Below are 21,894 nucleotides of genomic sequence, written 5' to 3' on the forward strand. Positions count from 1 at the left end.
TGTATAATACATTATCGAATTTGTTTTAACCCATTGAGCGCTATGAACGCATATACGCGTTCTCACACAATCATTCAATTTAGGCTAAAAGTGGCGTTAAATGGCGTGATAGAAAAGACGTATGGATGTCATCCACCTCACATTCTGATGGTTTCGTTAAAACAAAAAAAAATTAATTATCAAACTGGCAAACCAAAGCAAACACCAAAATGTGTAGCAGACTACGATGCCTTTCGTAAAACATACGCAGTCCACGGTGTGTTTCTTCGTAAAGAGTGGCAATCCACGGCGAGCGCTTAACGTCGGACAACGCAGCGCCCAAAAGGTTGAACTGTATGCTAATCATGTCAATCGTATTACGTGCGAAGTACAAGATCTTTTTTATGACACACACAACATACTCGGAAGAAGTTTCTGTAAACGATCGAAATACTGTCGCGAAATTTTGTATATATTTCGATATTGAGTAAAGCGAAATAAGTAAACAAGAAGTTAGTTTATTAATCGATCGACGGATCGGGTTGTTATTGTAGTAACAGTATCGAAAGGTTTGTGGTGCGAACGAATCGAAACGTAAACGGCGTCCTCTTGTAGAGAAACTTGGATCAAGCTGGCTACGAATCGCCTTCCGAAAGAGCCACAAAGCCCGGAAGTCTGGAGTGCGAACTCGCGTTAAGTTCCGGATACGACAGGACGCGGCCAGTGGATATGTACGACATAAGTTTAATCCCGAATTGGACGGTGGCAAGAAGCTTTCAAGAAGTTTCTGCATGCCGTCGGAATGTTTCAACACGTAAACACACTTACGTTCACCTTTCGCCACGAGTTCCATTCGATATGCTGAAAAGATTTCAGCGTACTCTTCGATTGCCTGAAATCGGGCATCGCTCGCCAACTCTCGGTAACCTCAACTTTACCACCGGTTCTGACAATCCACGTGAAAGAAATTTCGTGGTTTTCGATTCATCGTACACGCCGAACGCTAACAAATTTTATTCTCCTTCGTTGAAATACGTCGGGAGAATTTTGTCTGCTTCGAAACGTTGCTTCGTAAGGTGATCATTTATTTTTCGTATGTGTAAATAGTAAAATAGCCGACGTATACTTGAGTCGATTTTGGAAAAGAAGGAAAAGTAACGGAGAAACAAGTGCTTCGTTAAACGGACAGCCACATCGGTTCTCTAAACGACCAGCTTTAAAGCTGCACCACGACGTCGGCCGTTCGCTAAAAGTTCGAGCAACTTGCAGTGTATCTGATGAACGTATCGCTTATACGATCGGAGTATGGCAGTTTATTGTTAGTCGCTTGAAAAATCGTGTATCAATACGTTGTCCGTACAATGTAACGTCCAAAGAGGAGGAACGCAATAAGAAATAGAAAGGGGAAAATAGCAAAGAAAACGTACAATAGCGCGATCGAATGGCGAAGTAAAAAAGATCACGAAAACACGCGAGAAATGAGAAAAAGGATCGAATCGAAAACTCGTTGTTTCTGATTTTAATGATTACGATAAGCTTACAAACAACTCGCATTGGAAGAGTACACGAGTTCAAAGAAAATTGGAAGCGATTCAACAAAGTTCCAAGCGCAGATATGGTAAAAAAAAAAAAAAAAAGGAAGAGAAAGAAAACACGGAATCGTCGGAATGTGCTCGTTAGACAAATGACACTAGCTGAAACACGCGAGTTCGCTGGATCCATGCAGACACTATTATTTGAAGTATTAACTACCGATTGGATGTGACGGTGAGCCTAGCAGACTGAGAGAGCGAGGGAGAGAGACAGGAGTATCCTGTTCTGGCTTTACGGATGCATCATAGTTTACTTTTTATTCAGCTGCTATAAAGTGGACGCAAAACTGGCCAGCAGTATCCGGCTCGGGAAATGGAATAGTGAATATTTCGAAGGAACACTCTGATGCGATAAATATACGTTATGTTAGCGCTACACCCGTCGTGAGAGTTTCATTCGTGCCCAAACAGCGCTTCCATAAAAACGCTTTTCTACCGATCGTCGGAGAAGGAGAGAGAAGGATGGTAAACAGGAGAAAAAGAGACGAGAACAGAACGGTCCGAAGAGCATTTGTTTATTCGAAATCGATGGAATTTGTCGTAGTGAAAATTTTATAGAGTAGCGAGCGAACAGTAATAGACTGGAAATTCTGTTCGAAGAGAATCAAATTTCTATCGACCTGGAACACTTTCAAGCGTTCGAGTCGCGTATACGCGTTCGACGATATGGTTTTGCAACAACGCGAGAATTGCAATTGCTAGAGTCCGTACATTGCGTTTCACCCTTGCTTCTTTCCGTCGTTTACCTTTTTTCCGCTAGATTAGATGGTCTAGCAGAATGGGCGTTTAAAAAAGTATCGGCGAAAAGTTGAGAAATGTCAAAATGTTTGCTGCTACGAATCTTATGCGACCCGTTATGGAGCGGACAGAAATAAAACGTACTATTTTACAAGTTTCACGCGTGTTTGTTAGCAAAGTACTAGACTAAACGTTTGTGCAAATTCATACTCGTATTTGTCAACTCAAAGTTCGTATATACGAAGATAGTCGAAGAAGATTTGTTTACGCAAACGTTTGAAAAAGAACAACGTTATAAAATACTGCAAAATGCAGTTGATACCCGTTACATCTCGTACGAAAGTTATTCGCACATTTATTATCGAATCGACGTATTTGATCCTACCTAACGGATATTTACGCAGATTTGAGAAAAAAATGTTATAAAATTTTCTACGATACAATTATAACGTTTATTGTACACATGTGCTATATAAAAGTTTTATATACTTCATAGTTTTTTAGTTTTACATATTTATGCGTTTAATAACGCTTGACTTAATATTGCAGTATTTGGATAAAGAGGATATCATGAAATATTTTCAAATGAAATTAGCATTTATTATACTCTTATACTCATATTTCTAAAGGTTTTAACAATTTTCTAATGGTTTTTCAGCTTTATCTTATTTTTCCATTTCACTATATTCTTATGGTAACGGGGATTACTCTATAATTATATGAGGTGTATGCGTGTGCAAGATTGTGCCGTTCCTCCTTTATAGAGAAGCTAATTTCAAGACAAAATTTAGGGGAAATGATTACCTTGCGCGTTTATGAATTCACCCCTTTTCTTCCGTAAATAATGTTTCGCCATTTTGCAGTAATTATAGCCGCAATCTTGTTTCTGTTCGCGCAAGTTATATTTGTTATGTTGCCTTAAATGGATTACTTTGATGTTTAGAAATAACGTAGGACCAATACAGGAAGAAAGAAAGAAAGAAAGAGACTCGATGCAAAAGCTAAACGAAAAGATCTTTCTTATTGTTCTATTATTCTAAAATTGCTCCCTTGTACATACATATGCGTACCATGTCTTTATCCTGTAGTCTTCTTTGGTCTTTAAGATCTAAAATAGACTTTTTAAAATATTTTATATTTACTTAACGTAATAATAATAGTCCAGGGAATTATATTTCAAACGAAATATCGAGAAATATTCATAGAGAAATAAAATAGTCAAACTCGAAGATGGTATCCCGCTGGCTGTAACCATCCACGCGTTATTTAACAATTAAGTTAGAAAAATTTACCAAACGTCCAGCTGGACAAATTGTAAAGTAGAAATTAAATAATAAGAAAAAAAAAGAAGAAAATATTCGTAGATAATACGTATTGCCGTAAAAGGATCGAAATTCTTTCAGCATTTACATCAGTATTACGTCCCTCGGGGTAAGTTGTTACATGTAACAACTCACAGATGGCACCGCATTTCACACAAATGTAACTTCAAAACGGATAATTCTATTTCTCATTTTTCATACATATTCATACGTATTCTTACGTTGTTCAAGTATTTTTTTAACGCTAGAAGGAACGTCTAGGCGCAAAGTGTAAAAAACAACGGCTATTTTTATCCACCTTTATCCATAATTCAAGCCTGCAACGATGCACAACATTTTTCAAACACCGAACTTTCACCGTCGTTTCAATCAGACCGAAAGGCCATTCGACCGAACGCCTTTTCACAATCGCAGCGTTGCGGCTCGCACAGGGTACGACGAATTCCCGGCGTGACCATATTGTCCCATTAAATTAGGAATAATTTCCTCGCATGATAAACGAGCGTGAATTCCGACGGACGGTCGGTATTCGACCCAAATTGCGAGTCGTAAATAATCGGCGGAAAACGGACCGACAAGGAGACAGCAGAAGTGGACCGACAGGATTCGCGTCGAAATCGCGTTGTCGTGTCTTCTCGTTCCGTCCTCATTTTCCGCCGGTTGATTTATCGATACGTTACTTGAAGTGTCGCACGGAAATATTATACGTCCAGCCGTGGTTGAACACGACCGCGCATAAATAATGTAAAACGCGAGAGAACGAGTGTCGATCGGTCGTGGATCGGTTGGAATCGCGCGTGTTCGATGTGTCAGTCGTAAAGAGCTTTGCGGGCCATTCCCTCCGATCGTTCGTGGAACGTTTAGATCGCCAATCGTGAAATCTTTCGATTAAAAACGAACGACTCGTTGTAAACCACCGATTAAATACACCCGCACTTCGATACCTCTGTTTGGACGTTTCGTTTGCACTTATCTCGTTGATGGTATGTTTCGCTCGATGTACGTGTAACTTACGAGAATTGCTTTGGCAGAAAATAAGTATAGAAGGAACTGTGTGTGTATGTACATAATTCCTTTAGCGTTTTGGACTCGTTTGTAAGAATGGAAGGTGTTTTATATAACGTAGAAAAGCACAGCTTTTGTCCCTTAATTTGTTCGCAAAGAACAAAAACGAAGTCACGAGCCAAGAGTCGAGTAATCAAATAGGCGATGTAATTTTTTAGCAAAATTACGTTGTAATAGGTGCAGTAAATAATATTCTGCAATTATATCGCGTAATTATTACAGAATCGTCAAATTATAATTATAAATATAATTATATAAAACATAGTATAACTGCAGCCTCGATAAATATACAGCGTTGTCAAATATTCGTGCATCGTTTTTTGTCAGCAACGAAAAACGAAATATTAGAACAAAATAATTACGCAAATACTCGAAATAAAATTGGGATAAAGTAATGATAATATCAATATCGATAAAGTACGACCAAGAAATATTCTACCAACTGCAAAATAATAAATATATCTAAAAACATCAAATAAATCTTCACCGACCCTACTTCTTCGCAAATTCATCGTCAACCATAAACAAATATAACGCGAGTATCCTCACCGATTCGTTATCCTCCCTCGTAAATTTAACTCCTCGAACCTGATAAAAATTCGAAACGAATAATCCGTTGGATAAGACAATTCTCTCGCTGTGACGCGATTCTCTTTCTAGAAATGACACGTGTTCGAGACAGCGAACATTTCCAAGCGTAATTATTCCTCGAGAGGGAGATAATTCGACGAATTCGTGTAAGGCTATTCTTAATCCGGCTTATCCAGCGTACCTCTGTCCCCGGTCCAGAAACTTTACCCAGAAACCAACCCCTGCTCGCCTCTTTCGTCCCTTCTTCCAGTGGTTCGCTCTCGTTGGCAAATCTTCTCGAGTGTTAAGCCGCTGATCAGAGATTGCGACTGTTGCTGCCGTAACGGCAAGTCAATCACAAGAAACGCGCGAATTTATTAGGTCGAATTCTGGGGTATCAATGTTTGGCCAGCTCTCAGGAACTTCGAATAGCCTACGTCAACTCGTCGTCTGGCTGTTGTTTAAGCCACTTCGCAAGCTCTAACACGGTCGTGCAAAGCCTCGGAACGGTCGAGCCGGATCCCTCACAGCTGATTGTGCTCGACGATTACATCGATGATGTCGCAACCACACGCGTAACTTCGTTCTTCGTCGACCAGGTCGCGTCACTTTACGTCGTCGTTTTATGACCGGGGGCTATGTCGCGTAAAAATGACAGTCTTATGGAGTTTCGAGTTTGTTCGAGGTTTACCTTTAGATGCAGAGTCGTTGATAAGACAGCGGTCAATGTGCTTCTTAAAGTTAGTACAACTACAATCGTAATCTGTACGAAGCGAGAAATTGGGACTAACTTCTTAACAGAGTAATAAAACGTATAGATATCAGAATGATCTAGAACGTAACTGTTTATTTGTCGTTAAAATTTCTTGCGTTTTTGGTATTAGACGTGGAAAATATGTGTTTTTAACACTTCGTACGCAAAACGAAGTTACGATATGCCTGATAACGTTTAAGATTTCAAATTCATAATACTTACGTTCGATGACTCGCATGAGTCTCTCTGGCGGTACGCCGTGAAAAAGCAAATTGCGTAAATGGTTTTTTTTTGAGCGATTTACGTGTAGCGAAATTTTACAGAAGTTTCTGGTTCATGATACAGAATATTTACGTAACACGGTCACTTTCGATTCAACGTACGTACTTTGCGGTTATGTATACATTTTTCATATCGAGCTTTTTCAGAATTTCATAGCCGTTAACCTTTTAGAACTTTTTTTATCGAGATAATTCCAATCTAAATGAAAGTACAGATAACATAATTTTCATTTATAGTAAACTAATTCTTCTTAATTAATATCAGAAGATTACTGCTGACACAGGACCCAAGTCTTTCGTCGACGTTGGTGGGATACACTTCCCTCCAGAAACTTTCCGCCATCAAACTTACATCTACGCCTTTCACGTGTAATTCAATCTATTGAGAGTTGGCTGTTGATCGGCGTGGTCGAAGATCGAATACCTGTACGTTGCAAGTATAAAGTTCATTGTCACTTCTGGCCAATTTCCTTTTTTATTCCTTGTATATTCCCCTAGATGGTTTCAGTGTCACCATCATAGTTGTTTGCTTTAATCTGAAGTTCTTTACCTTAAATCCAAGTATTTAGCATCGTCTAGGTAATTGATTTTTTAATAGCTCTATTCATTTTGAAGCGAGTCTTACAAAGGAACAATGGTATTGGAAACGTTCTTAACAATATGTATCGATGAAATATAATACATATACGATATGAACACATAGATATGATATAGCAATATCACTCTTTGATCGTTATGCATCCTATTCGATGAATCATCGCAGGATATGTATCACGAGTCTCTTCGCACATTTATATGAAAAGTACTTAAGACAGTAGCGAACATTCCTTCACCGAACTACCACGTTCCTCGACATTGAGATAGACATAGACGAACACACACCGAAACGTAATAAACCCAAAAAGCTCCGAGAATGTCGTCGGTTAGCCCTCGTCAGTGACCCGAAGAATTAACGGAACCACGGACAATTTCAATAATCCCACCTACAAACGTAGCATACGAACAGCCCAACAATGGATACGATTCGACATGGCACAGGTTGATGTAAAAGGACGCTGCATGTTCGGCAGGGTTCCGATTACGTTCGCTGTAGATCGGTCTCGTAGAAATTCCCTGCGGAATTGCAGGTTCCCGAATGTCTACGCCTTTCTCTCGTAAGCCAGCGATACTCCGCCCCTCTGGATGACTGGCAAGGAAGCTAGAAATGGGGATGGTAAGGATAAAACCGGCCCATGGTGACATGGAATGGCAAAGGTAGCGGTGAATTTTCGTCGGACGTCGCGGACACGAGTTTCGATGTCGGTGGGACCTCGTCAAAGCGCTCTCGCGCGACATTACCGGAAATTGCGGACACTGCCTTTCTCCAGTCGCCTGGATAGTCCAGTTGCGGCACGAAATGCATGAGTTTTGCGGCGAATTCGACAGCTTGTACGCATACACGCGCAAAGGTCCATGCATGTGCAGTTGGCGCCTCCAACTTATACAATTGTCGCAAAAATAGCCTGGCTCGATGTGTATACCGTGTCTGACTCGTGACTACATTAATTAAATATATGTTCTCTCCCTCTGTCTGTCTGTCTGTCGGTCTGTCAGTTTGTTTGTCCGCCTGCCTGTCTGTTTGTCCGTCTGTTCGTGTCTCTTTCTCTCTGTGTCTCTCGTGCTTTCCTTCCAACCGGCCGAATGTTCTCCACCTTTGATTGTCCATAAAGTTCCCATTGTGGCGGACCAAGCTGTCTCTGACTCCGGAACCTCGTACCGCGCTGCGATGTTTGACGAATCCTTGTTGTTGGTTCGTTAAACACTGTGATCGTTCCTGGGATCGTAGTACTTGCGACCTAACGCACGATGTTTCGAGCACTCGTTGTTTCGTGTTTTGATTGGAAAATTATTTGCTACACTCGCTTTGATCTTAACGGTATTCGCATACGAAATAATTGGAAAGGTTTTCTAGAAACAGGATTTATAAGATAAAATTGCGTGGAGAAGATTAACTTTAATTTTTTAACATTATTTGCAAAGTTTCAATCGATGATTTTAGTCACTCTTCGAGAATTGTATTTTTTTTATATCTGCAAAATAAATATGAATTTGATAATAGTCGAACTGTTTAACCAGAAAATATATTCGGTTATTTATATACACGACCTATAATATATAATGTATATTTGTAATAGATTTATAGGCCTTTTTGTCTAAAACACTCCGAGTTCACGATAACGTTACATTTTTAACAGACCTGTACGAATTAATTATATTTCAAATAAAATTGAAAATATAATCAAAATAAACGTAGATCCAACTGTTTCGTATCGGTAATTAAGATTGGTTTTAATCGTTTCATTGAAAACGGATAATCAAAAATTAGACGCAAAGTTCAACAATCGCATATAGTGAAAATCAAAGTTCTAAAACTACGACAACAAGACAAAAATACATGAACGGTGCAATAACTTAATAAATCAAAAGCAGAAACTATAATACGCACTTATAATGTCTTGATTGTAAAAAGGCTGTGATGTACCAGGAAATCTGGATCTCTGATAATAATCCCTTTATGGAATCTGTGTAATCGACGGCTACTTGCGATGCTAATTCCTTGTCCATCTGCTTCCTAATCGGATTTTCCGTTCGGCATGAGCGAGAAGTTTGAACCACACTGACTCATAGCCGACTGCGACGATCCAACCTACATTCCTGTTGAAATTGCTACCGTGCCTTTTTCTTGCCGCCTGTCTTCCCGAGGACACACCGGAATTGCATTTGTAATACTAGACGCTGACACCCTTTCACAATGGTCGGAGCGTCTTCCATTTCCTTTGGGATATTAACATCGGTTGGATGCATTATTAAATACTCGACGTCGTGAAGATCATCGCTTCAACGCGTGAATATATCGGCGATGTTGGTCTTTTAATTAAACGGAAATGAATATTGTATAAGGAGTGGGTCGCATGACTGTATTAAATCATAGGTCTTTTTCCAGAGCAATTAGCTAAAAATAGGAAACAGGAAAATGAGCGAACCAAACGATATTACATTTGTCGAATGATATCTTTTGTGCATAGAGCAATTGCGTCTTTTTTAAAAATGGAAATAGATCGAATATTCTCGTCTTTCTGCGTAAAAAGATATCGTTTAAAGCGTTTAAGGCGCTCCGATTGTATTTTCCGTGTTAGGTTGGTGGTAGATTATTTCATCTCATTAGTACGAACGCAGAAACAATTTTATATTTGACGAAGAGAACAATTCGTCTCTTCGTTTAAATCGTTTAAAACAATAATTAAATTCGAGTATGATAAATAGTTCGTATTACTACGCTTGTAAAGACGTGGCTTGTACGACACCAAATAAATACGTCGGATAAATGAACACGTAATTACATTTAATTTAACGTAATCGTGCTTAGGTAATTTATAAAGAAAGAAGACCAATGTTTTATACACGAACATTGTCGTTATCGTTTTAACACGAACTAGCAAAGAATTAATAACTGACAAGTTCCATTTCCCTCGAACATGGGCTATTGAAGTTTCATTTTTCGTCTGGAATTTTAAGAAGTGCCTGTCGACGATTCGTCGAAAGGGATCATCGTTATCCACCGCACCGGAATGAAATCCACAGCGTTGTACTAATTTCGTCGATTTTTCACGAGGGAAATCGCACGGTTATTTAGTTAGGCGCGCGTCGCTTGTACATACGCAAGATTAAAAGATTGACTGTCGACGCAAGCAATATCGTCGCGGATCGACGCTGATGTTTGGTTCGGCAAATCGTTCCGATGATAAAGCGCTGTAGATTCGACAGGCCGAAATTCCATGATCGATCGAAGCTTACTTTTCCACGGGGTGAAGCAGCGAGTGGTGTGGAAAACCCGGCGCAGGCATATACGCGTATATCGATTTGGTTCGCGCGCTCTTTCTTCTTCGACGTTTCCCACGTTTCTTCTTTATGCCTGGCCAAACGAGTATCGTTTTTACAGCGTCGACCATGGTAACGACCACGGTCCTCCAACGTTTATAGTAATCGTAATTCGACTTTTGCCATTTCTAGGTACTTGAACGCTGTGCGAGTGGTTTTCAGGGAACGAATCCGCTCGATGGACAAGGAATGTCATAAAAACGAACGTTCCATAGACCGCGATGAAACACGTCTCTATTGTAATACTTTGCAATGCCACCCCCGCAACAAGCTCTTTATCGCTTCCCATAACGAGCTCGTATTCTCATTACGTTCGGCGGGTGCCACCGATCCGTTCCCTCGTTCGATCCCTCGTAATCCTCGATGCGCATTTAGGCAGGCAATAACGAAGAACGATTACGTACTGCGACTCTTCGTTCCTGGTAAATGGCTAATTCTGTTTTTGATTTCAATGCTGGTAACAACTCTTTTTATTACGTAGGTGAGAGCTGCATTTAGGAAGGTAATATGAAGGGACAGTTACTCGCTCTGACCATTCTTTCTGGCTTTCTCAACGATGGCAACTTAAATCTCCATGAAAAGGTCATTTTTATTATTTCTATCTTTATTATATCTATCGTATCTATTGGATCTCATAATTGCACAGAAATGCACATTTGTTATATGCTGGTCTCTTGTGTGTTTATTTTGTTTATGCGATACTTGCGATAAGATACGAATATTCAGCGAGCGATGTGTTTAATGAATTATTAAATTGTTAAACTCAACTTTGTTTATAGAAATTTATCTGATGTTTTTATTTAATGTATCTTTGTCTTCAAAGAATAATGAAGTTTGCATGCATTAAATGTCGTTATTTCTACACTCAGAGGTAAGATCAGAATAGTTATTATTTTATCGAATGGATAAATCTATCACACCGTTCTGAGCAAAAAAAAAAAAAAAACTGTATTGCACGCGCTTACAAAAACTAGGGATAAAAACAAAAAAGCATCTTAAGCCTATCGATTAAATCTATCGATTGTAACTAGGATCATGCTCTAGTTACTATTTCTTATAACTAACACATCTGCATATGGATGGCGAGCACGAACTCACGTTGCCATTTTCAACATTAAAAGACGAAGAAAAGTTTGTTCTTGGATTTGAAATATCAAATAATACAAATATTAAAAAATTATTAATGGAATTTAGAGGTAAGGAAGAGAAGAGATTCGATGCGATTGAAAATGATAAACAAAGGTCTCGGACTCGTAATTACAGCGGATACGAGTGCCGTATTACCACGGAAAAAGCGTAATGACGTAATACGCATCTATAAATGGCACGATAATAAAAGGATAGGGTTAAAGAAGTATAACCAAAATTAAAAAATTAAAACATTTACCTGGCTCAAAGTCAAAGAAGATAGTATATTGTATCCTTACGAGAAATGTAAGAATAAAGAAAAGAGCGTTACCAAGCTATTAATTCAAATGGAACAGAGTGAAAGCGAAAAAAGAACTGAATTTTATACATGTTCCGTTTGAAGTTATCAACGAGACGATCGTTTGAATAATCTTCTTGAAAAGATTTAATTCCTGAAATAATTTTTCAGAAGGATTTAATTCTTTGATCTATATTCATCTCGACGTTTCTTTCATTTCTGGTGTAATACGACAATTTCTCTAATAAAAGTCAGCGTTTGCATATTTATCGTGGATTTGTAGGCAAATTTTCAATAAAACTGCTCGAACGATAAATAAACTCGATGGATTAATAAATAATACGGAAAGTAAACAAAATTATTCGATAAGTAAAAATTAGATCAGTCGTAAGTTTGTCTCATTGCCAGACTATTTCGCTGTTACTACGATACAGAATAAACGATCGTCCTACAGATCAACGATCGTTTACAAAATTCGCACGTCGTGTTTCAACGTAGAGAGAGATTTAATTTACAGATTACCGTTATTATCGTTGCTAAATTATCTTGCCAGTGAAAAAATTCGAAATCTCGATCGATCGCGCTTCCTCTTAAAATTTCATCGATTCGAACAGCTATCATCTTCTATCCGCTTTCGCACGATCCAGAATCAAAAGCAAAGCCGAAACACGAGCAAAGCGGACACAGCTCTTCGCGACTGCTCGCGATGGATCCCCCATAGCGACTCTGGTCCACACGAGCAGGTAAACAAACACGAGGTTCGCGGAAAGCGAGCACGCGATGGAAGGCGACCGAGAAAAGGGAGAGAGACAGCGTGGAACGCAGGAGGGAAATGCCCCGGGGTGGCTGGTGCGCGGGCGCGGCTTTGCGGGTCAGAGTGCGCCGGGTATATAACCGGGCGGTTGCCGTCGTCCTTTAGTCTTGCGCTTATCGTCGTCGCGACGACCCGCTCGAATTTGATAACGACGCGGTAGTCGCGCGCTCGTGATCGCTTCGTTCCGAGAGGTTGTTTCGCTGATGGCGCGGAGTGCATTTCCTGTTCGGTGGTTCCGCTCGTGAGGGCTAAGGTTTCGTCCGTTCGTATCGATCTTGATCCTATCGGAACGAATTTTCTTTACCAGAGTACCGACATAACGATCTGCTACCACTAGTTATACGTGTTTGGTTCCACGAAGATTATACAAATCTTTCGAGCGACGCTTGTACATTTCTAAACGGTGCGTCAACCTGTTGTAACCGTGTAACGCGGTCGTCTCCGAGGCGTGTAAACAGAAGTCTGTCGGGAGTCGTGACACGAGACGAAAGTGTCGTGGAGAGGTAGAACGAGCTAAACGGTTGTAACGCTTGTCAAACCGGTTTCTCGACGAGAAGAAACGCGGATCTCTAGTACTGTTCCATCGAGGGTAGAGGAGGCTGAAAACTGGATCACGTTGCAACGGGGCTGCAGTCAAAGATTCGTCGATCTTCGGGTGAAATGTCGCGGGAGGAAGGAGCTTGGAAATTGAAGGGTGCGAAAGGAGGAAGAATCGAAAGGCTGGAAGGGTGAAACCGAAGAGAAGAAAGGAAGCAAAGGAGAAGAAAAAGGGGCGTCACTGCAGGGAATTCGAGGGTTGTGCGCGCCTCCGGCCAGATACCACCGCTTGTATAGATCTATATGCATAGGAAAGTCGCGGCGATAGAAGTAGCCCGGACACGATGGCGTGTATCTGGGTCATACAGCCGTCCTCTCTCTCGCGCGCGGGTGTGTACCCGCGTGTTATCGGTGTCGCCGCTGGTTCTCCATAATTTTAGAAGATTCGTTCGTCCAAACGAAAAGAAGATAGGATCGTGGACTGATCGCGAGAACGAATGCGCGTGGAATTAAAAACGAAGAAACGAGAGAAGGAGGAGCGCGCGTTGTTCTCCGTCTCGTCGACACGGTGCGTCGATATCCTCCCGTGGTGTTACATCGCGATTCGGGTCAAACAGCCAAATCGCTAAGTTAACGAGTGAGTCGACCGTTAGTATTTTTCGCTTCGTCAGCGCCTCTGTACGAAGAGGTGCACCGAGTATCGAATGCTCGTGGAAACGGGAAACAGGCAGCATGCACGAAGCATCGTAAAGAAGGATCTTGGACGTCGATATTCGTGAGAGAATTAGCGCAGAAACGGTCAGATTGAAACACTTGGGGAGAACGCTTCGTTGCCACGAGTTGTACACGGTTTCTCGACGGACGAGATCCACGGAACCGATGCACGCAAGCTCGTTTCGATCTCTTTGTTCGTGCAAAGGGTAGTGTATCGCGGTGATCACGGTGGTTCGAACGAAACCCGTATCGGCCGGTTGTTTCGTCCGGTCGCAGGGACCGATCGGTCGAATCGTTCGCGTAGGTCCTGCAACGCGTCGTCGGACAACTCGATCCCCGTAACCGTAACGAGCTGTTACGTCGTTACAGCTGTGCAAGTGGGGAGGGGGTGACACGGGGAAGAACGCGACCGACTACCTTCCCGCGGGGACAATCTCGACCGAACGAGCACCATGCGAGAACTATTATCTGTGGAAGAGCAATCAGTTTGCGCGAAACCCGTTTCTCTTTAGAGCGGACACATCGGACGTGCCGGCTCGGTAAATAATGAACCTCCGCAGTCATTTATCAAGCTCGCTACGAGGCCCACCAATGCTCAAAGTAGTCTAGTCGAAGTAAATGGAAGAGTGGAACGCGAGCCACGGACAGGTAGTATCGCGCGCGCCACCGCTTCCTGCTGGATTTCGCTAGAAAAACAGAAAAGATAAAATCTTCGAACCCCTGTTGCCTGCTCTATCTGTCGGTCTCGATCGATCGTTCCGTGATCGCGTGGCGTTCGCTAAAATGGAACGTTTACTGCTTTAATTACGAACAATCACGAGGAACAGGTCGTGACAAAAAGCCCTGTTTTCGACTTTCGTGTCTCCCCGATTCTACGCGATAAAAGAGAAGAAAAAAAGAAAAAGAAACGAGAAAATATCCGGTCGATGTCGTGGTCGTTGTCTTCGAGGTGTTTGAGATGCGATCAGCGATCGAGTCGTGTGACGGTGAACGGTGGATTCGTTCCACGAGGATTTATCAACTCGGTAGATAGCGGCGTATGAGAGCTAACTTGGCTCCATGAGAGTGATTATTCCCGACGATCGCGGCAGAACGTTTAGCCTGTTTCGCGCACCAGTGTAGTTCGCGTTTTGTGAATCATGAGACGACGAAACAACGGTTGCTGTTGCCAGAACAGCAAGAGGGCCGGTCGTACCGGGTGCAACGACTCGGAGGGAAACGAACCGCCCGGTTGGTGCATTTACGCGACAGTCGCTTTGGTTGCCGTTGGTTGTTACCTGAACGCGTTAGGTGGTGATTTCGTGCACGACGATATACCCGCTGTGGTGAGAAACAAGGACGTGCTCGGTCAAACACCGTGGACTAGTATTTTGAAGGACGACTTCTGGGGAACCCCTATGCACGATATCAACAGCCATAAGAGCTACAGGCCTTTGACGACATTCACGTTCCGGTGAGTCAAAGTGCTTTTTATGTGAATTTTTCTTTCTCCTTGTGGTTCACGATGGTTATTAGATCAATAACGTTTCGCGAGCATGACGAATACAGCGTTGTAAAAATTCCAAAATATGTGCTCGATTTTTGTACTTTGGCGACCTTGAACTCTACCGTGCCATAGGTTATCGAACTCGTCTCTACAATCGTCGATTTCGTATTAGTTCTAAAAAATAACGGAATTCCGTTCTCTCTGATTCTGCTCGTGGATCTATCATTTTTGCAACAAAAGCAGTGGGAATTAATAGCGCGAACATTCCATATAATTAAACGATAGTTCCGACGTTCTTGATAATATAACGATAATGCGAGATTTCGTTGTTCAGAATTACAACAGCAGTGAAAATAATCAAATAGTATTTTTTCATAGAAATTTTATGGATTTTCAAAGGTGCATTTCTGAAGATTCCGATGCTTCTCTTTTGTACAGTGTACGTTTTACTTTAAATTTGTTCGTACATCTTTCATTTCGATTCCTTTGGTACAAAATCCATACCTTGATTGTCAATATTTCTAGCCTTCGGAATAATTTGAGACAATTACACGCGACATTAAACTCGTTTCTCGCTCTTTAACGAGTATCAAGATACAGCGTACGTGCACACGAATAATTATCGTAATCGAAGTTGACGTGAATACGTTAACTTTCCTTTGATCGCCCAAAGCAAGTTCGAGCGTTCTCACCTCGCCAAGGAGATTATACGTTGAGATGTTAGATTATACGTCGGTGTTTCTTATCCTATCCTTAACAACATAATTTCTGTCACCGCGATAATTAGTTCCACGCTATCTTCCGGACGAATATCGCGACTATTTTCGAAAGGCTAGCACTTTCTCGTGGAAATAAAGCCATTAAAAAAGAAGAAAAAAGTAATCGCAAGATCGGAAACGCGAGGTCGATTAAAATCTCCGCAAGTGGCTCGCGACCAGCATGGCAATCAGCGCCGGTATTATTAAAACGAATTCGCTGTGCGCCATTCCTACAATTAGTAGACACTTCGCTTGGTCCACAATTAAAGCTGCTGACTCAAAATAAACCGCTGTGAGCGTGCTCGTTCCGTTAGCTTATCGCGAATGGAATAATTACACGTTGTAAGTTTCGTTGCAATTTCTTTTTCGTCGCTAGTCAAGCCGGTATGAAGCGCGATCGCGCGAAGATGATCATTCTTACGCGACGTTTTAAGGAAGTTCCGCGTTCGCAGTCGCTGCAACCGGATCGTTATCCCTGTGCGTTTTAAATGCACCGCGTTTAAGTGCATTAAAGCGTTTTTCAAGCTTTTGGCAAAACAATCGCAAATAGAACGCTTCTTTAACTTTTTTTTAGATATTTGAATTTCGTAATCTTCGAAAAAAGTTGACATCTAATTCCGTTACTTAAATTTGTTGTACAATGTTGAATTTATTCGGTTCGTCCTTCATTTTAATTAAATGCAGCCTGTCCAGCTAATTCCGTCGTGTTCTCTCTGTAAAGACATTAAGAACGAATCGGACAGATGTAAAACTTGCAAGTTTTATTCGTTGATGCTCCAGAAGAGCGAAGGGACTTTATCGCTGACAGCGATTAATGAGAATGCTACGTAGGAAGATTGTACCCCAGTTATTTATGAAAGCTTGTAGGTTGAGGTTAGGTGGAGGAATATGTGTTGAATTGTCGGAGGGTCCTTTGTCTAGACATTTGCAGTCCATGGCTTACGAAATAATTAGTAGTAAGCATCGTACTAAACGTATTATATTCCTAGCGAATATCTGCGCATTTTAAAATCGCAAAAAGGAAACCTAACTATTTCTCGATTAATTAATCGCCTCAACTATATACGGCCTGCGTTCGTCCGCGAGCAAACAAACAGAGGAAGAAACGAAACGACGCTTTCAGCTAGCATAACCGTAACAATCCGTAACCACAGAGTGGCGTAATCGCCTCGTAAGACGTCGCGATACCGTCGCCGGATTGACACGACATCTGTATCGGACAATTTCTCGAGCGGTTCCGTGTCCGTATATCGATTCGCTGGTTCCGAATGGCGAACGGAAAATTGCGGATGCGTGTCCGGTATAGCAGGATCAAGCGCCGTATGGTCGTCGCGTATAGTCCGCGTTGCGGTGGCGGTATGGTTACGGGATGGGTGACAAGAAGCTGATCACGAGAAGCTGGTGGGCACACCGGCGCGTTACAGCGTATCCTGTAAACGCGAGCAGACCGCTCGCTTTCCGCCTAGCGCCGATTTGATGCATGGATACCAGTTTGCCACACTCCGCGCGCAATACTGCATATTGGCTGGTATTGGGCGATCCATCATACCGCAAGACACCGGCACATCGCTCATTCGCCTTAACGCTCCAGATGCCGTTGCCAACTTCGACGTGGAGAGACGGCTGGCCTCGTACATTCTGCCGCTAGAATGAACGCGGCAGGAGGGGCGACGTTTAGGGGTGGAAAAGGGGCGGAACGAGCGGGAAGGGGTTAGCATTGCACTTCCGTGTTTCGCGCGTTGCCGGAAGTGGAACGCATCCATAATTCCGGAGGCTCTGAGACGAGAAGACTACGGCTGCCGGCGGATGACGGTTCGTTCGTCTTGAGATTACGGGATATTAACGATCGGGAGCTGGCGTCGTTTCCAGCTAGTTTGCACGAATGCCTTCCAATCGTTCTGTCCGTAATTATTTTTTCAAATAGATTTATCGTGGATTTCGTTTAGCGATGTCTTTGTTTTGTTACCAGCGTTCGGACGTTGGCGTGTTAAACGCAGGGCTGAAGATAAGAAAGTTTCGTTGTTTTCTACGGCACAATGCGAGTTTCTGCAGTTGCTAGTCACGGGACACGGTCTTTACGGCTGTTGTACTTTCGATCGCTCAGTTTCGTACGTTTTGATGGTTGAACTGCAGCGTGAATAGCAGGTGTTTCAGTTTGAGGCGAATTTCCCTGAGAGTAGTATTTTTGGTTTCAGTGACAGATTATCCTACTATTAGATTTTCTTCTCTGTTTCTATACATTCGTGTTGGTATTTCCAACATGGTTATTACTATATTTGACGCATCTTATCATTTGCTTAGCAACTAGCTAATTTCGAAACAAACGTCGTACATTCAAACTACGTACACGCTCAGGCAGAAATGTTTAATATTTCTTAATGATAAAACTAAAGGCAACGAGGATATTTATTTTGTTTAGTCTAGAACTTCGACGAAGGAAACTACGACGATTAATTCCACCGAAACGGTTCCAACCCGATCAAAGCAAAATGAGAAAATCCAACTTTAAAATATGCCACAAAGTCGGACATTCTCCAAAGGTTTAAGTTCATCTAAAAACCGGACGGCTGATGACTCTTGCGCTTCTGAAAGCACGAGCTCGTTCACATGGCAACTGGAACGCGCGTCCAGAAAATACTAGTAACCAGAAAAAGAGTATGGCGTATGTTTATAATTACTCTTTTCATATCTCGCAGGGCCTGGTGTCGATTACTCTCTTTCGGTTCTAGCCGTAGGGCTATACACGGGTCAAAGATTCCGAACAATTCAGTTTCTTCGCGTGCCAGTAACTTCGCCTACATTCGTACACGTACACGTAAATACATATGCATGTTTCATTCGCTGTCTTTTCCTTGTTATTCTGCATGCCTTTGATCCCTTTATTGTAGAGAAAACTTTGACGGCGCTTAGAATATATTTTGCTTTTCAGAATTTCGATTTCTGTAGAAATGAAAACGTATCGACGATCCGGAAAATTCTGAGTGCAAGCTGGTTGACCCGTACATTTCACGCTCGCAATTTCCCCCAGCAAAGTATCTCAGGGGTTTCCGAACGTTTCTCGCTAAAGCGGTCATCAACTCGGCTACGTGTAATGCACGGGCGCGCGCGTGTTTGCACGATTACGCTTGCCGTACGAACATGAAAACCACCTTTCGCAGATTTCTGACCAACGAAACGAGAATATCTCCCCTAAACTCTGGTTCGATAACATGCGATTTGGTAGAATCGATCCCTCCGCATGAGAAACGAACTATTCCAACTTCGTTTCACGTAGCAATCGTTCGTCGAATTGACTTCTCCGCGGTGTGTGGGCGTCGAATAGTTTTAGGCCTTAAGCCCAGTTGCCGAGCAATTGTTACGAGTATGTTTTCGTGGTAAAATAAGGCGATTCTTCAAGCGGAGCAACTTGTCATAGCGTTATTACGCGATTCGATTAATTTTCTCCTCGCATTTTATTGGGTTGGCAACTAAGCCATTTGGTGGTATTCGCAAAACCCGCAATCACTTAGTTGCCGAGCTAATAGTACAATTTAGTACGGTAACCAAAGAAAGTGTTCGAATACTATTCGAAAAAGGAAAGAAACTTTTTCTGAGTAAATTGTGCGTTATTTTGAAATTTTTGGTCTTGCAAACGTTCACGACGATTAGACGACCGCCTGCACGATATAAATAAAAGTTTGCTAGCGACGAAAGGAGAACTACGATGCAACAGAGAAGCCAGTTTTCATACATTTCATACACTTTAACTGTAAGTTATATTCTTTCTTATAAAGTTGATAGTCACGATGATCCGATACGACGATGGCAACCTAATAATACTGTTTACGTTAAACATCAAAGCTTCCAGAATTGCCTCCACTTAGTCTTCGTTACGGTAGCATATGTTGCGTGTGGTGGCGTATAAAAGAAAAAAATCGTACAAGCCTCATGAAACATCGACTTGAAATATTGCCGCGATTTTTATCTTTGCTCAACGTTGTCTCGTTTAATAATTTAAGCTCTATTTGCTAATATTACGCTGCGCGTATTTTGCCGAGTACGCTGTACTATATCACACGATAATGTTTTACAACACAACGTGCGCAATTGAGCATGGGGCGATCTTCGTGTAAAAATAAATTGAGAATAATAGAAATTTCTTTACCTAGGGCTCCGTCTCCGGGGAAATCGATTTTAAACGGTTTCCGAGTATAAATATATTTGACTGTAACGGCGAATTTAATTTTAAAAGGTAAAACATGTATTAGCATTAGAAAAAGTAAAAAGTTTAGAGACTTTTATTGTGCTTTTTCTACGGAGAGTGAGAAAGGTTGTACAGACAGCGAAGAAGAATAAGAAGGTCAGGCTCAGGTTGCGAAACAGTTTCAACAATTTTCAAAATAAACCTACGATTATGTACTTTTCGAGAATTCGAAGCGAACGGAATCTAAATTAAATTTTCGAGGTGTGATAAATATTCAAGTTCCGACAGATTATGCGTTTGTTGAGATGTGTAAGTGTTAGAAATCTGAAATAAACGGTGGTCGCAATCTAACGAGAGTCTTGACCACCATGCAGATAGTTAAATAGCGGAGGAAGCTCGGTTAGGTTCGCGTTTGCAATGGCGAGAAGTTTCCTGATTTCGAGTGTTCGCTGGATTATCGCGTTCGTAAATAGAAACGAACGGGAAATTGTTCCCGATTCTCCGATAAGAAACACGGCGAAGATAGGATCGAACGGCGTTTTGGCCAACAACTTTTAGTTGATGCTATCTTTTATTTAGTCATTTGCGGTAATGGAACGAGGAACATCGTCAGGAAGTCATTTACTTCCGAATAATTAATTAATCTTGTTTTTTAATCTGCAAGCCGCGTCGCTTAACCAGAAATTAAAAATTATTAGGAATTTTTCGTTTGGAAAGTATCTGCAATGTTGAGCCATTTAGTTTGAAAGAACACGATTTCTTTGAAATCGAACGTTCTATTAAAAAAATAATTAATTTGTAATTAATTAATTTACTACATTTTGAAAATTGCCAAATTTTTATTCAAAACAATTTCCTTGATGTTGTACTTCTCGATGCATCACTGATGCACGTTTTTAAGGGTATCAATTTTATTTAATTAATAACAATGCAAAGTGCCAACGGAAAGAATCTTTAGGAGGAAGGAAATTGTCAGGTGAGCGTTGAAAGTGAAAATCGATCGGAAATAAATTAGTTTAAGGAATATGGGCTACGAGGTAGAACACCAACGCCTAACTGACACAATTTTTGAAAGGTTTCTTAGCCCTTTGAAACTCTCAAACATGTTGAAGAAAAGAAAATTATTATATTTTGAATAAAGGAAGTACGAATTGTTATCGGCGTAATGGTACATGTGTGTGTAATGTTTCTAATCATATTTCTATGGTACTTGAAATATTTTTGTGGCGCTAGAGTTCGATTTCCATGGCGATTTATCGATAAAGATAGATGAATTTCAGATACATTAATTTTACTTCTTTCAGGTACAACCGTGACGTAATTCATGTTCGACAGAAATAAAACAACATTTGAGAAATAGAATATCTATAAATAAAGAAATTATTACGTAGACGAGATTGGAAATTCGAGTGACGGACTTACACGCTTTACGATCTTTACAGAAATTCTGACTTTTATTATCGAATATCCCATAAAATATTCAGTACCTATGGTAACGGCTAGTCATAGTTTTAATTTTTTATGTCCCTGTAAAGTTTCATTAAAATCCGAGAGTTACACTGCGTGTGCTTCCCTTGTCAGAGTTAGTTACAATTTGCATACTACGCAACGTACATTAAAATATTGCACTGCAATTTTATAGGCTTCGTCAGAAATTCTCACTTTTATAAGTTAAAATTAAACCTAATATTACTGTTAAACTTTATGTCGAGTAAATAACTCTCATTTATCGTTTTTCTCGCCAATTATACTTCTTA

The 21,894-nt window shown here is 41.1% G+C and overlaps 2 protein-coding genes across 4 annotated transcripts in view; one reads left to right on the forward strand and one right to left on the reverse strand.

Moving 5' to 3' along the window:
- The window catches only part of LOC117233466, a 116,188-nt gene that overhangs the window by 1,225 nt on the left and 93,069 nt on the right, over positions 1 to 21,894 (reverse strand). The gene's annotated exons all lie outside the window — the stretch shown is intronic.
- The window catches only part of LOC117233465 (protein O-mannosyl-transferase TMTC1-like), a 274,021-nt gene continuing 264,938 nt past the window's right edge, over positions 12,812 to 21,894 (forward strand). For 2 of the 3 annotated variants that reach the window (XM_033493803.1, XM_033493806.1), the window contains exon 1: positions 12,812 to 15,163. In XM_033493803.1, coding sequence (XP_033349694.1) covers positions 14,850 to 15,163 — 314 coding nt within the window. In that variant the 5' untranslated portion in view covers positions 12,812 to 14,849. The remainder of the gene's footprint in view (positions 15,164 to 21,894) is intronic. The other variant, XM_033493804.1, reaches the window with a different exon arrangement.

The sequence above is a fragment of the Bombus vosnesenskii genome, unplaced genomic scaffold (genome assembly GCF_011952255.1).
Source record: "Bombus vosnesenskii isolate JDL3184/JDL3185 unplaced genomic scaffold, Bvos_JDL3184-5_v1.1 scf7180000013295, whole genome shotgun sequence".
Classification (NCBI taxonomy): domain Eukaryota; kingdom Metazoa; phylum Arthropoda; class Insecta; order Hymenoptera; family Apidae; genus Bombus; species Bombus vosnesenskii.